Here is a 13,266-nt window from a genome sequence, read left to right on the forward strand (position 1 = left end):
TTGGCACAAATTACATAAGGTACTCTACACATATTTTTATTTTCTTAACTTTTTGTTATAACAAGTGAAAAATCTAAAAATCAACTGAATAAGCTTTTATGTTGAAAAGTATACTTAAATGATTCTGGTGATCATGGTGTTCTAGTAAGAAAAATGCTTTGCTAGTGATGTGACAGCGTACCGCACATTAATAATATTTGAAATCTTGCTACTCTTTTCTTATATTATGCCCCAAACCCAAAGGAAGATTAAAATGAGAAAAAAGGTAAAGGTATGAAAGAATCTTTGGTGACTCAGGTGGCTTCAGACTTACCAGTCACAAAAACTCGCAAGCAGGTTCTAGGAGACTTCACTGCATCCATATATGCTGTTATAGTGTTTTTTTTTTTTGAGACGGAGTCTCACTCTGTTGCCCAGGCTAGAGTGCAGTGGTGTGATCTCGGCTCGGCTCGCTGCAACCTCCACCTCCTGGGTTCAAGTAATTCTTCCACTTCAGCCTTCCGAGTAGCTGGGACTATAGGCACCTGCCACCATGCCAAGCTAATTTTTGTATTTTTAGTAGAGACGGGGTTTCACCATGTTGGCCAGGCTGGTCTCAAACTCCTGACCTCACGTGCCCACTCCAGCCTCCCAAAGTGCTGGGATTACAGGCATGAGCCACCGCACCCGGCTTGTTATAGTCTTAAAACACTCTACACCAGGGGTTAGTAGACGTTTCCTATAAAGGGCCAGATAGTAAATATTTTATGTCACTACGCAACTCTCCACGGTAGCATGGAAGCAGCCATAGACAATACGTAACTGAATGAGTGTGGTGTGTTCCAGTAACGCTTTATAGACACAGAAATTCACTTAAAGTCCATATAATTTTCACATGCCATGAAATATTTACTGTTTTTGGGGGGGGGGGATGGGGACAGGGTCTGTCACTCAGGCTAGAGAGCAGTGGCACCGTCACGGCTCAGTGTAGCCTAGACCTCCTGAGCTCAAGCGATCCTCCTATCTCTCAGCCTCCTGAGTAGCTGGGATCACAGGCATGTGCCACCATGCCCAGTTAATTTTTGCATTTTTTGTAGAGATGAGGTTTCACCATGTTGCCAAGGCTGGTCTTGAACTCCTGGGTTCAAGCAATCCACCTGCCTTGGCCTCCCGAAATGTTAGGATTACAGGCGTGAGCCACTGCACCCAGTGATTTAATAGATGTAAAAATCATTCTTAGTTCTTGGGGCAAATAAAACAGGCTTGCAGGCCAGATTTGGCCTGGGAGGTATAGTGTGGACTGGTCCACACGATTGGAGAGTCAGCAGGCTCTTACTCTCAGACTTCCTGGTGGTCCTCACCAGTCTATTTTACAGTGGCTTCTTTCTTTCCTTTCTGCCACTGTTGATGGGACTGTAGCATCACTGCATGTGACTGATACCAAAAGAGAAAGGTTCTTTTAATTAATCTTTCCATACTATCCAGAAGATTTTTTTCAGTTTTATTTCTTAAACATATAAGAGGGCATTATAAAATGACATTATAATTATAAAAGATTTTCTTTTAAGAACAATGTTTTTAGGCCTACTAATATTACTTAATAAAAAGAGCAGATATTTAAGAGACTGTACATTTTTATTTAATAAACCACATGGCAAAACAATACTTTAATAAGTGTATAGGAAATTACAATGTGAAAGTTGCAAATACGGCACATACATATATATATATATATATATATATATATATATATATATATATACTTTGATCTTAATTAACATGGACAAACCCCAGCTTCAAAATCTTTCTAAAATCAATCATATGCAAAATACCTGGTTTCTGATAGGGCATATGATAAAGTATATACAATTTCTTAAACTGTGATATGGCTTATTTAATAACATGTAGTTATTGAGAGAAGCATAAACTTTCCAAATATACAGTATCTTCCAGGTAGAAAGATGACATACTGGCACATTTCAATTCTGTGTTGCAGTTATCTGAGAATATACTAAATTGCACTATTTAAGTGGACACTGTCATAGATTTAACTGGGAAAGTCTCCATAAATGTTTTCCAATCTTATCAAAAATCAAATTGGTCCTCAATGATTGGAACAGCAGGTTAAACCCTTTACAAGTCAGAATTCAATGACTGGCAGGCCTGAGTGCACACATGTAATTCAATACTGAGGAACTCCCACAACACTGTCTTCTAATTTGCATGCTCCCACGAACATCACAAATAATATACCTGATGGGCAATCAGTAAAACAAATCTCAAGCCCTGGTTGTCAAGATTCACACGACACATCTGGAGTTAGGGTTTGCAAATTGTATTTTGGCTACAAAGATATTAAACTTTATCAATTATTCGAAGATCAGACTTGCCTCCCCTCAACATAGCATATAGTGATGTGTGTTCATTTATGATTAATAACCAACTGGCTCATGAGCTTGGCTTGGTTCAAAGACAAAATGAACCAAATGAACTAATCTTCTATCTAGGAAACACTCTGTAACTTTAAATTTGCTATATACAAATCAGAGCCAACAGCAAAATTGCCTAAAACCTTATTTCAAATGGGCTCATATTCTGTAAGAACACCATATTAAGTTGAGCCAATTAACATATATGCATAAAAGGAAAATAGATTTAGCTAACTGCTTGTTTCAAAATCAAATGATTAATTCTACAAAAGCTGTGAGAGTGGCTGAGAAACACGACCCAAAGTCTTCTTAGCAATGATATTCACTGGTGGTTGTGCAGTGTAGTCTCTTTGTCTACCACACTTACTCTACGAAGTCCAGTGTGCAGAGAAATCTGGATCAGGAACAACCAGCCATTTTAAAAAGGTTCTTTCGTACCTGGACATACATTTCTAAGCGGTGCCTTGTCTCTGAAAGATGATTTTCCTCACATTAAAATGAGAGAGAAGCTCACGTGTCTGATCTTGACTATGTCTATTCTGGAAAGTCTACGAAAGACAAACACTGTCAGGTGGGACACCTGGGTTCAAAAGGAACACTAAGTCTCGTAAGAGCAAGAAACTTAGTTTTAGAGAATGGAAATAAAGCACCCAAAGTTGAAAAGAAAACAGTAAAATAAGAAACCCGGTGATGTGGCAAAAAAACACTGATGGGAACTCTAAGTTGTAAAAATCTGCACTCACATTACATAAGGCATAGCTAATGGAAATGTATGTAGGAATTACAATAGCTTCCAGTTCTGCATATCAAAACCTTCTGAGATATGCTTTCTTCAATTACACTCCCATTATGTTTCTAAGGCAGCATAATTGTTAGTGGAATAATAGGTCTTTTCCTGAAACAGACCAAAAGGTTGCATCTGGCCATAGTTGTGAAACACAGGTTTATGTACACAAGTAACTCTGATTATTTGCAAATACTAATTAAAATATATCACACCAAAGAACTGCCAAGTTTTTATATTGTGGTCTGTGGTCCTGTCATAATCTGTTTTCCCAGTGCAAAATTAACAATGCTATGTGTTCATCCAACTCAGCCACTGCTTTTCACAGGGCATAGAGCTCTTTGAGAGCTCAGCTGAGAAGTGTAATGCATGGTTGTAGCTCAACAAGTGAAGGATAGACCAGACGCTTTTTGTCAGAAGTCATTCAGTCCTTGGTCCTATCTGTTAAGTTAATGTCCTTTTCTGTGGGTTTTGTTAAGTTACAAAAAGTGAAATCAAATTCTCAAATCTCATAGACTCGGTAAGGTAAAGATACAAACTATGTACTTTTTCCTACAAAAACAAAGCACAGGAAACTTTATGTGTACCTCACTTTAAGCAGAACACGATAGTTAAGATTTACAGAAGTTTTCATGGCTGGGTGTGGTGGCTCACACCCTGTAATCTCAGCACTTTGGGAGCCCGAGGTGGAAGGATTTCTTGAGCCCAGGAGCTCAAGACCAGCCTGTGCAACATAGGGAGACCCCATCTCATTAAAAAAAAAAAAGATTTACAAAGGTTTGCAGTGTTTCTGTATTTTACAAAAGGATTCTTTTTGGCTGGGCACAGTGGTTCATGCCCATAAGCCCAGCACTTTGGGAGGCCGAGGTGGGCAGATCACTTGAGCTCAGGAGTTCAAGACCAGCCTGGGCAACATGGTGAAACACTGTGTCTACCAAAAATACAAAAAATTAGCTGGGTGTGGTGGTGCATGCCTGTGGTACCAGCTACTTGGGAGGCTGAGATGGGAGGATCACTTGAGCCTGGGAGGCAGAGGCTGCAGTGAGCCGAATTGTGCCACTGCACTCCAGCCTGGGTGACAGTGAGACACCATCTTAAAAAAAAAAAAAAAGAATTCTTTTCAATACTCAAATGAATTTTAGCCTGTTTTATCAAATACATTTTTTAAGGAACAGGTCGATATAAAAGCGAGATATGCCTTTATAAGATAAAGAAAAGTTTACAAGAAACAAGCTCAATAGATATAAAAAAATGATTAGAGTATGATGAATATTTTTTTCCTTTCTACTTGCTAGATACTCAAAGTCCATAAATATGTCCAGATGTCCACTGAAATATCTCTCATTTATTCTTACTTGGTTTCTATATGTAAGAATATTTTGATTTAAATAGTTTATATGCTCCTGAAATTTCTGAGAAATTCAAGTCATTATTTTAAATGACTTCACAATAGGAATCCCATCACGTATATTTTCTTTTCCTTTTTGTTTTTGAGATAGGGTCTCATTTTGTTACTCAGGCTGGAGTGCAATGGTGTAGACACGGCTCACTGCAGCCTCAACCTCCTGGGCTAAAGCACTTCTGCCACAGCCTTACAAGTAGCTGATACTACAGGTGTGCACGACGCCTGGCTGATTTTTATATTTTTGTAGAGACAAGGTCTCTACAAAAGACCAGGCTGGTCATGAACTCTTGGCCTCGAGGGATACTTCCACCTTTGCCTCCCCAAATGCTGAGATTACAGGCATGAGCCACTGTGTCTGGCCACATAAATTTTCAGTTCAATTCAACAAACATCTACTGGGTTTCATTAGAGGGACCATCAATCCTTTTATTGACACCATTAACTCCGAACAATCTTATAGGTAAATCTGGGTTTTCTTATCTTAGGTTTACTTATAGTAAGGTACTTGGTAAGAAGATAAAATGTTTCCTATTCTTCATTTATATTGTAAGTCATCTGCATGCTTATCTAGAATTTCAACTCACAATTTGCCTGGTACATTGTTACCCTACTCTGATTCTTAGAGGAGCCCAATAACCATATCCATTCTTCGTGTAAGAACCTGTCACTGTTGAAAAGGGACTCCAAATGTGCATAAAAGATAATCTCAAAACCAATGGTTGCAAAATGAAACATGAACAGTCAAGCTGCCTCTTTAACACAGGCATTTACAATTAGGTTGCCTTCAGTTTGGAAACCTCTGTTTAGTTTCCCTGCAACACAGATTTAATGTCCATCCCTATCTAGTGCTTTAAAACACACACATACAGGCCAGGCATGGTGGCTTATGCTGTAATCCCAGCACTCTGGAAGGCCGAGGCAGGCGGATCACCTGAGGTCAGGAGTTCAAGACCAGACAGGCCAATGTGGCAAAACCCCGTCTCTACTAAAAATACAAAAAAATGAGCTGGGTGTGGTGTACCTGTAGTCCCAGCTAGTTGGGAGGCTGAGGCAGAAGAATCACTTGAACCCAGGAGGCAGAGGTTACAGTGAGCAGAGGTCACGCCACTGCACTCCAGCCTGGGTGACAGAGTGAGACTCTCTCAAGAACAAAAACAAAAACAAAACCACACACATACATAAGGTCAAAAATCCTTTACATTTCTGTTTTCTCAAAGTAATATCTTCCCCCAACCCCTTGGACATTTCTGCTATGGTATTATTGGAAAACCTCAAAATTGTACTTTAGGGTTTCTGGAGTCCATGGAGAATCCCTAACCCATATCATAAAACATAAAATATATAATAAAACATAACCCATATCATAAAACATAAAATTCTCTCTGGAGTAATGTTGTTGAACTATATGTGAAAGGTGGGAATTATAAACTGAACCCTCTAGAGTTTACCCTGAAAGGCTAAACACACAGATGACCTGGAGTGGAGGCAGGAACCAATGTACCACATTTTTTGTACAAATTGTTGGCAGTTCTTAAAGGGACAGAAGATTACTGTTTACATTTTGCAGTCTCTTGCTTTTTTAAGACAATTTCATGAATGATAAAAGTGATTTCGGGAAGACATAAACCTGAAACTCCAACCCCCATCCTCGCTCTTTTATTTTGCTTTAAATCATCATATAGTAATTTGAGTTTAAGACTAACTTCAGCCATTCAGAATAATATTGAAAGTGTTTCCTAAATCATTTAATAACAGTGACCACAATAAATAAAGATTTGGTTCTAAGACTACAAATAATCAAAAATGTTAACTTTGAGATTCAAAACCCTGTAGCATCTGGAAAAGGTTGTTTATAAAGTATAATCATAACAATAACATTAAGACTTATCTGTGAAATAAAACATTTCTGAAACACTTAGGAATACATGCTTATTCCACTTTTGGGATAACTACTAGTACTTCCTGAAATCTGTTGGGTAGTAATTTCTGTAAAAAGAAAGCAGCAATTCCAGAAGCTGGGTGTCGAGATTATTATACATAATAAAAAAAATTCAGTTTTCCAGCACTGGCTTAATATAAAATGGCCTTAAAAAGTATTTTTAAATGCAAATATTGAATTCTTGATGCTTCCTTTAAGACACGTACTCTGTCAAATTAATGAAGTATGATCTTGGATTGTCTTCTATGAGGTATCTGTAGAGTCACGTCTCATTCTGTAAACAGTGTTTGGGAAACATCTTCATCTGAAAATTATGGCAAAGTCTCCTTTTACCATTAAACAGAGACTAGCACTATCAGGCTGGGGCAACTGTTTGAGAGACTGATGCTTGATACGGACACAGCTGTCAGGGATTCCATTTTCTCATTTAGGTTTGCATTTATTGCTCTCAAGTCTGTGACTGCAGGATAAATAAGGCAGGAGTCCCCAAAATATATAAAATTAGGGACTAGAACTCTGACAATTTGCACAAGTTCTGTCCACTTCTTGCCTGTAACTCTGAAGCTGAATAGTACATCTATACATGCCAAATGTGTTCAATAATAAATGGTTTGCTTTGGACTGTACTTCCTCCCATTTAGATGAACTTCCAGGAACTGCAATGTCAAGAAAATATCATTACTATCCATTGTACAGTTACATCTTGAATAAGATACAGGGAAAAAAAAAACTGAAATATACTGGGAATATATTTTTATTAGTCTGATTTCTACCCTCTCTAAGCTATTCTGTTAGATAAGTAGGTCAATTTACACATCCTTAATAGCTTCTCATTATTCTAACCTCTCCAGTCTACTCTCAGGTAGAGAAAGAATACCAGACATCAGTTACAAACCTGTCATTAAAATATCTTATGCACATTAAAAGTAAACCTCATGCATGTATTATTTTGATTTAAAAAGCATCAATAGCATCAACCTGTGAAATGAAGAAATAAAAATGTAAGAATCTAGCTTTTCCTATGTAGAAAAGAGCATGGGAAATATTCTTTCTTTTTTTTTTTTTTTTAAGATGGAGTTTCGCTCTTGTTGCCCAGGCTGGAGTACAATGGCGCCATCTTGGCTTACTGTAGCCTCTGTGTCCTGAGTGCAAGCAATTCTCCTGCCTCAGCCTCCCGAGTAGCTGGGATTACAGGCACGTGTCACCACGACCGGCTAATTTTTGTATTTTTTAGCAGAGATGGGGTTTCATCATGTTGGCCAGGCTGTTCTTGAACTGCTGACCTCAGGTGATCCACCCACCTCGGCCTCCCAAAGTGTTGGGATTACAGGCGTGAGTCAACGCGCCAGGCCGGGAAATATTCTTTTTTTTTCCGAGACGGAGTCTTGCTCTTTCACCCAGACTGGACTGCAGTGGCGCAATCTTGGCTCACTGCAACCTCCGCTTCATGAGTTCAGGCAATTCTCCTGCCTCAGCCTCCCAAGTAGCTGGGATTACAGGCATGCACCACCACGCCTAGCTAATTTTTGTATTTTTAGTAGAGACGGGGTTTCACCATGTTGGCCAGGCTGGTCTCAAACTCCTGACCTCAGGTGATCCACCCGCCTCAGCCTTCCAAAGTGCTAGGATTACAGGCGCAAGCCACCACGCCAGTCAGGACATATTCTTAATACCTTTAATCTGAAGGTTAAAATCAGTCTGTAATATCTCAAAGAGATAGAAAATTATTGTTCTGGTATCAATACTGACCTGCAACTTACCCTTTAAAGAGCCTTTTGTTTAAGGCTGTTAACAAAAGCCTTTGTTTTTTAAAGACAAAGGCTTTTGTCTTAAAACAAATCTTTCCAGCAGAAAAGTCTTTCTACGTAATTATAAGCAGGGATGTTTAGTTTCAAAGGCAGAAGTCCACCAACCCCAGGCCCACATTTACTACCAGCAACATACTTAGCTGTATATGAACTATGGCAGTAGATTTTCCTGAAGTGAGAGACCAGATATTTAAATCTTCGACTGAATATACATCTTCTATTTTCATCAAGGCTTCTTTGATATAGTCTACATTCAAATGGCTTGGCACACCTATTAGGAATATATAATTTCTAAGTAAAATTTATTTTGGAAATAAAGGAACTTTTACATTACCGATAAGACATTTATCAAAGAAAACAAATGGCTTTGCTAAATTCACTTTAAACAAATACTTTAAAATATTAATACTTCAAGATAAACCATGTACACATATATTTTTATTAAAAATGTAAGATATATACAAGAGGGTAATACATACTTTAAAAACATATTCATTCTCACTAAAAAGGAATGCCAATCAAACCAGAATACTTCATTAACAGATAAACTAAGAAAAAAAAAAGGAAAAAAGAAGAAAAGAAAAGAACATATAATGATAATAAGCCTATTGTTAAGAACTTTTATTTTCATGCTTACACATAATATCAGTAAGGGAAGAATGCAGTAAATACAACAAAGTCACAAGTTAAGTGGGAATTAAGGAATTAATACATAATCTAGAATTGCATTTTTGTCCTAGTGCCACAGTTTATTAGCAACATGACCTTAACCAAAGTATGTTATCCCTCTGAACCTCAACTTTCTTATTTGTAAATGGGGATAATTTACCACATTATCTGCCTTACCTACTTTGCTTAGCTATTATAAGTGTCAAATGGGTAAAAGATGGGAGAGTTCATTAATTCTTACATGTTACATACATGTAAGGTACTGTTATATAGCCTAAAAGGTATTAGTAGAAAGCAAAAGATGTAATTCCTATTCAGAATGTCCCCTGACTCCCAATCTGCTTTAGGGAAGTAATAAACTCATAATGAGGATATAGTGAGATCTTACCTTCTAGTATTATAACTACTGTATCCCATATGATTCGAAATGTTGTAAAAGCCACAAGTAATGAAAATACGTATGTACAGATGGGATCAGCAATCTTGTATTCTGGCTAAAGGGTAATAGATCAAAATTTATGATTAAATAGACAAATATAAAACAGACTGAAAAGCAAAGCAAGGAATATGTCCCTTCTTGCTTGATTTTCTTTAGCAGAATTACAGAATACCTTTAAAACTTGGATATTGTAATTGAAAAGCATCTTCACTCTATCCTAGACAGTTTACGTTACTTGCCTCATGGGACCTATTTCCAGAAATGTAATCACTTGTTCTATTGTTCCTTGTGCCATCTCTAAATGTTCTAGAATATCAGAGCTGGAAAGAAGAGTGTGTGTGTGTGTGTGTGTGTGTGTGTGTGTGTGTGTGTGTGTCAGAACTGGAAAGAAGAGAGTGTGTGTGTGTGTGTGTGTGTTGCCCAGGTTGCTCTTGAACTCCTGGGCTCAATTGATCCTCCAGCCTCAGCTGGGATTATAGGCACAGCCACTGTACTCAGCTCTGGAAAAAGTTTTAGCAGCCACTAGTTTAAGCCCCTTGTAATAAAGAAGAGGGAACTCAAGTTTAGAGTTCAGGTATTTGCTTTCAAGGTCAAAGCATTAATGGCAGAGCCAAGACTAGAACCCACTCAGATCTCTGGATTTTCAGTCCAGTGCACATTTTACTACCTAGTAATTCAATCACGAGTTTTAAAATTGAGTTATCTGGGCAGTCATGGTGGCTCATGCCCGTAATCTCAGCACTATGGGAGGCTGAGGTGGGTGGATCACTTGAGGCCAGGAATTCGAGACCAGCCTGGCCAACATGGCGAAACCGTGTCTCTACTAAAAATACAAAAATTAGCTGGGCATGGTGGTGTGTACCTGTAATCCCAGCTACTTGGGAGGCTGGGGCATGACAATCACTTGAGCCTGAGAGGCGGAGGCTGCAGTAAGCCAAGATTGTGCCACTGCACTCCAGCCTGGGCGAGAAAGTGAGACTCTGTCTCAAAAATAAATAAATAAATAAATAAGAAAATTGATTTATCCAGTGAAGGCACTACAAAAGCCAAATACAGATAAGTTACCCTGTGACGTGATATCATTTTGTTTACTGCTAACAAAAGAACTATAATGATTGTCAAGTAAACTTACATCAATGTAAAATGAATAGAACTGGCATGGGTGTCCAGTATACTGATATGACAATCAGCCTTAGTTTTCATGTTGAAATTAAGTACATTTTAAAATAGAAAAATTACCAATCATATTACCTTGAATCGTATGATGTATGCAGCTATTAGCACACCAACACTCTGTACCAAATCTCCCAAAGCATGTACAAATGCAGCTCTCACTGCCAGGCTATCCTGCCCATGGTTACGTTCACACCCAGAACCTCTGGTAGGGGAATTTGAAGGCAGGGAGTGGGAATGGGAGTGACGGTGACCAGACTGGTTCAACAGAAACCCCATTCTGTTAAAAATAAAAGAAAACATTATTATTTTTCCTAATATTGACAAAAACATTTGTCACTAGTCAGACACTAATGAGGTAACATGGAACTCATTTATTTAATACATTTGGAGCAACTATTATTTATCAGTACTGTTCTAGGTACTTGGGTCAAAACAGTGGTAAGATAGACATATCCCTACCCCCATGGAGCTTATGTTCTAGTAGAGAAGGCAGAGAAGCCAACAAATAAATACATAATGTATAGCCAGGCAATGTGAAATGCTTTGGAGAAACATAAAGCATTGTAAGGGGGTGGAGGATGATGGGCAGGGTGGTAAGGGAAGGCCTCTCAGATTTTCTCTAAGCAGATACCTGAAGGAGGTCAGAGAGCAAGTGGTGGAAGAGTGTTCTAGGCGGAAGAATAGCAGAGCAAAGGCCCTAACATGAAAATGTGCTCTGTGTACTTGAAAAAAGAAAGACAGCCACTGTGGGCCAGAATAAAGTGAGCAAAAGTGCTAGGAGATGAGTTGTAGAGGTACACAGAGTCTTACTAACAAGGCTGCAGTAAAAATTTGATTACATTCAGGGACTGTTGTGGGGTGGGGGGAGCGGGGAGGGATAGCATTAGGAGATATACCTAATGCTAAATGACGAGTTAATGGGTACAGCACACCAACATGGCACATGTATACATATGTAACAAACCTGCACGTTGTGCACATGTACCCTAAAACTTTAATAATAATAAAATTTTTTAAAAAATTGATTTCATTCTAAGTACAAATAGAAGCCACTAGGGCAGGGATTGGTAAACTGTGGCTGGTAGATCATATTTGGCTCACTGATTTTTTTTTTGTACATAAAGTTTTATTGGAACACAGCCATGTTCATTTGTTTACATGCTAACTGTGGCTGCTTTTGTTTTATAACAAGTGTTGAGTAGCTTTGAAAGAGAATATATAGATCTCAAAGCTTAAAATATTTACTATCTAGCCTTTTACAGAAAAAAAATTGCTGACCCTGGTCTAAGTGATTAAATCAGTTAACTTCAACTTTATTATTTTTTGTTTGTTTGTTTTTAAGACAGGGTTTTGCTCTGTTGCCCAGGCTGGAGTGCAGTGGCCCAATCATAGCTCAATGCAGTCTTGATTGCCTGTGCTCAAGTGACCTTCCCACTTTAGCCTCCCAAGTAGCTGGGACCATAGGCACGAGCCACCGTGCCTGGCTAATTTTTATTTTTAGAAGAGATGAGGTCTCATTATGTTGGCCAGGCTGTCTTGAACTCTAGAGCGCAAGTGATCTTCCCACCTTGGCCTCCCAAAGTGTTGGGACTATAGATGTGAACCACTGTATGTGGCCTAACTTAAACTTTCAAAACTTTCTTCCCTAAAAAGTTTTAAGGGAAAAAAATTGATAGCTTAAGAAAAAAAATCTAGTTAACACAAAAGTATTCTAAAAGTTAAACAACAACAAAAAACTTTGTCCTACTTAAATTCATGATTTTGACTCAATCTCCAATATACCTGGGCAAACTAATGAGGAATTTATAACGTCCATAGTGTTTCATTTATCAGAAAAGTTAATGAGTTATATCATTTTTAAAATATCAAAATATCACTGAATATTACTGAATGCATATGCAATAGTCTCTGAGTTCACAGTACTTGAAAATATTAATGTGAAAAAAATAGAGCTTACATTACATTAACTGCAACTCCAACAGCTGCGGTGATGAGCATTATATCTCCATTTATTTCATAGTTCATATGGATAGTTCTTTGCACAGCTTCATATAAGAGGAATCCCATAAGTATATACACCAACAGCACACTAATCATAGCTGACAAAACCTCTAGAGGGAAAAACACATATAACAAATACATTTTCAGCATGGTTACTACACTTCATACCAACTAAATATTATATAGTCTTTTTTATATTCTTTCCTCTAAGGAGATAAAAGCCCTCTATTGTTTCTCTCACGTCATTTTTCTTATTTATTTTTTTGAGACAGGGTCTCACTCTGTCACCCAGGCTGGAATGTAGTGGCCTGATCATGCATGGTTCACTGCAGCCTTGATCTCCCAGGCTCAAGTGATCCTCCCATCTCAGCCTCCAAGTAGCTGGTAATATAGGCACATGCCGCCACACCTGGCTAATCATTTTTCTTATTTAAAATGTGTTTAGCACTTACAGAAAAAAAAAGTGGTTAGCAGCTTGACTGATCTGGATCCTCCACTAATTTACCCTTACCTCTCCCTACCCTCCACTCCTCTCTCTCCAGGGTCAAATTATGTATATTTACAGACCATGCACAAGGTAGAAAATGACAAAATGAGAAAAAATATTTGTCACGTATGTGATCACAGACTAATTTCT

At 38.2% G+C, this 13,266-nt stretch overlaps 1 protein-coding gene across 3 annotated transcripts in view; it reads right to left on the bottom strand.

Moving 5' to 3' along the window:
- Positions 1 to 1,595: 1,595 nt before the first annotated feature.
- SLC30A4 (solute carrier family 30 member 4) overlaps positions 1,596 to 13,266 on the bottom strand; it is a 43,140-nt gene continuing 31,469 nt past the window's right edge. For 2 of the 3 annotated variants that reach the window (XM_055363614.2, XM_004056126.5), the window contains 5 exons: positions 12,586 to 12,739; positions 10,704 to 10,905; positions 9,402 to 9,507; positions 8,481 to 8,615; positions 1,596 to 7,192 (listed from right to left, as the gene is read on the bottom strand). In XM_055363614.2, coding sequence (XP_055219589.1) covers positions 7,038 to 7,192; positions 8,481 to 8,615; positions 9,402 to 9,507; positions 10,704 to 10,905; positions 12,586 to 12,739 — 752 coding nt within the window. In that variant the 3' untranslated portion in view covers positions 1,596 to 7,037. The remainder of the gene's footprint in view (positions 7,193 to 8,480; positions 8,616 to 9,401; positions 9,508 to 10,703; positions 10,906 to 12,585; positions 12,740 to 13,266) is intronic. The other variant, XM_055363613.2, reaches the window with a different exon arrangement.

The sequence above is a fragment of the Gorilla gorilla genome, chromosome 16 (genome assembly GCF_029281585.2).
Source record: "Gorilla gorilla gorilla isolate KB3781 chromosome 16, NHGRI_mGorGor1-v2.1_pri, whole genome shotgun sequence".
In the NCBI taxonomy this organism is placed as follows: domain Eukaryota; kingdom Metazoa; phylum Chordata; class Mammalia; order Primates; family Hominidae; genus Gorilla; species Gorilla gorilla.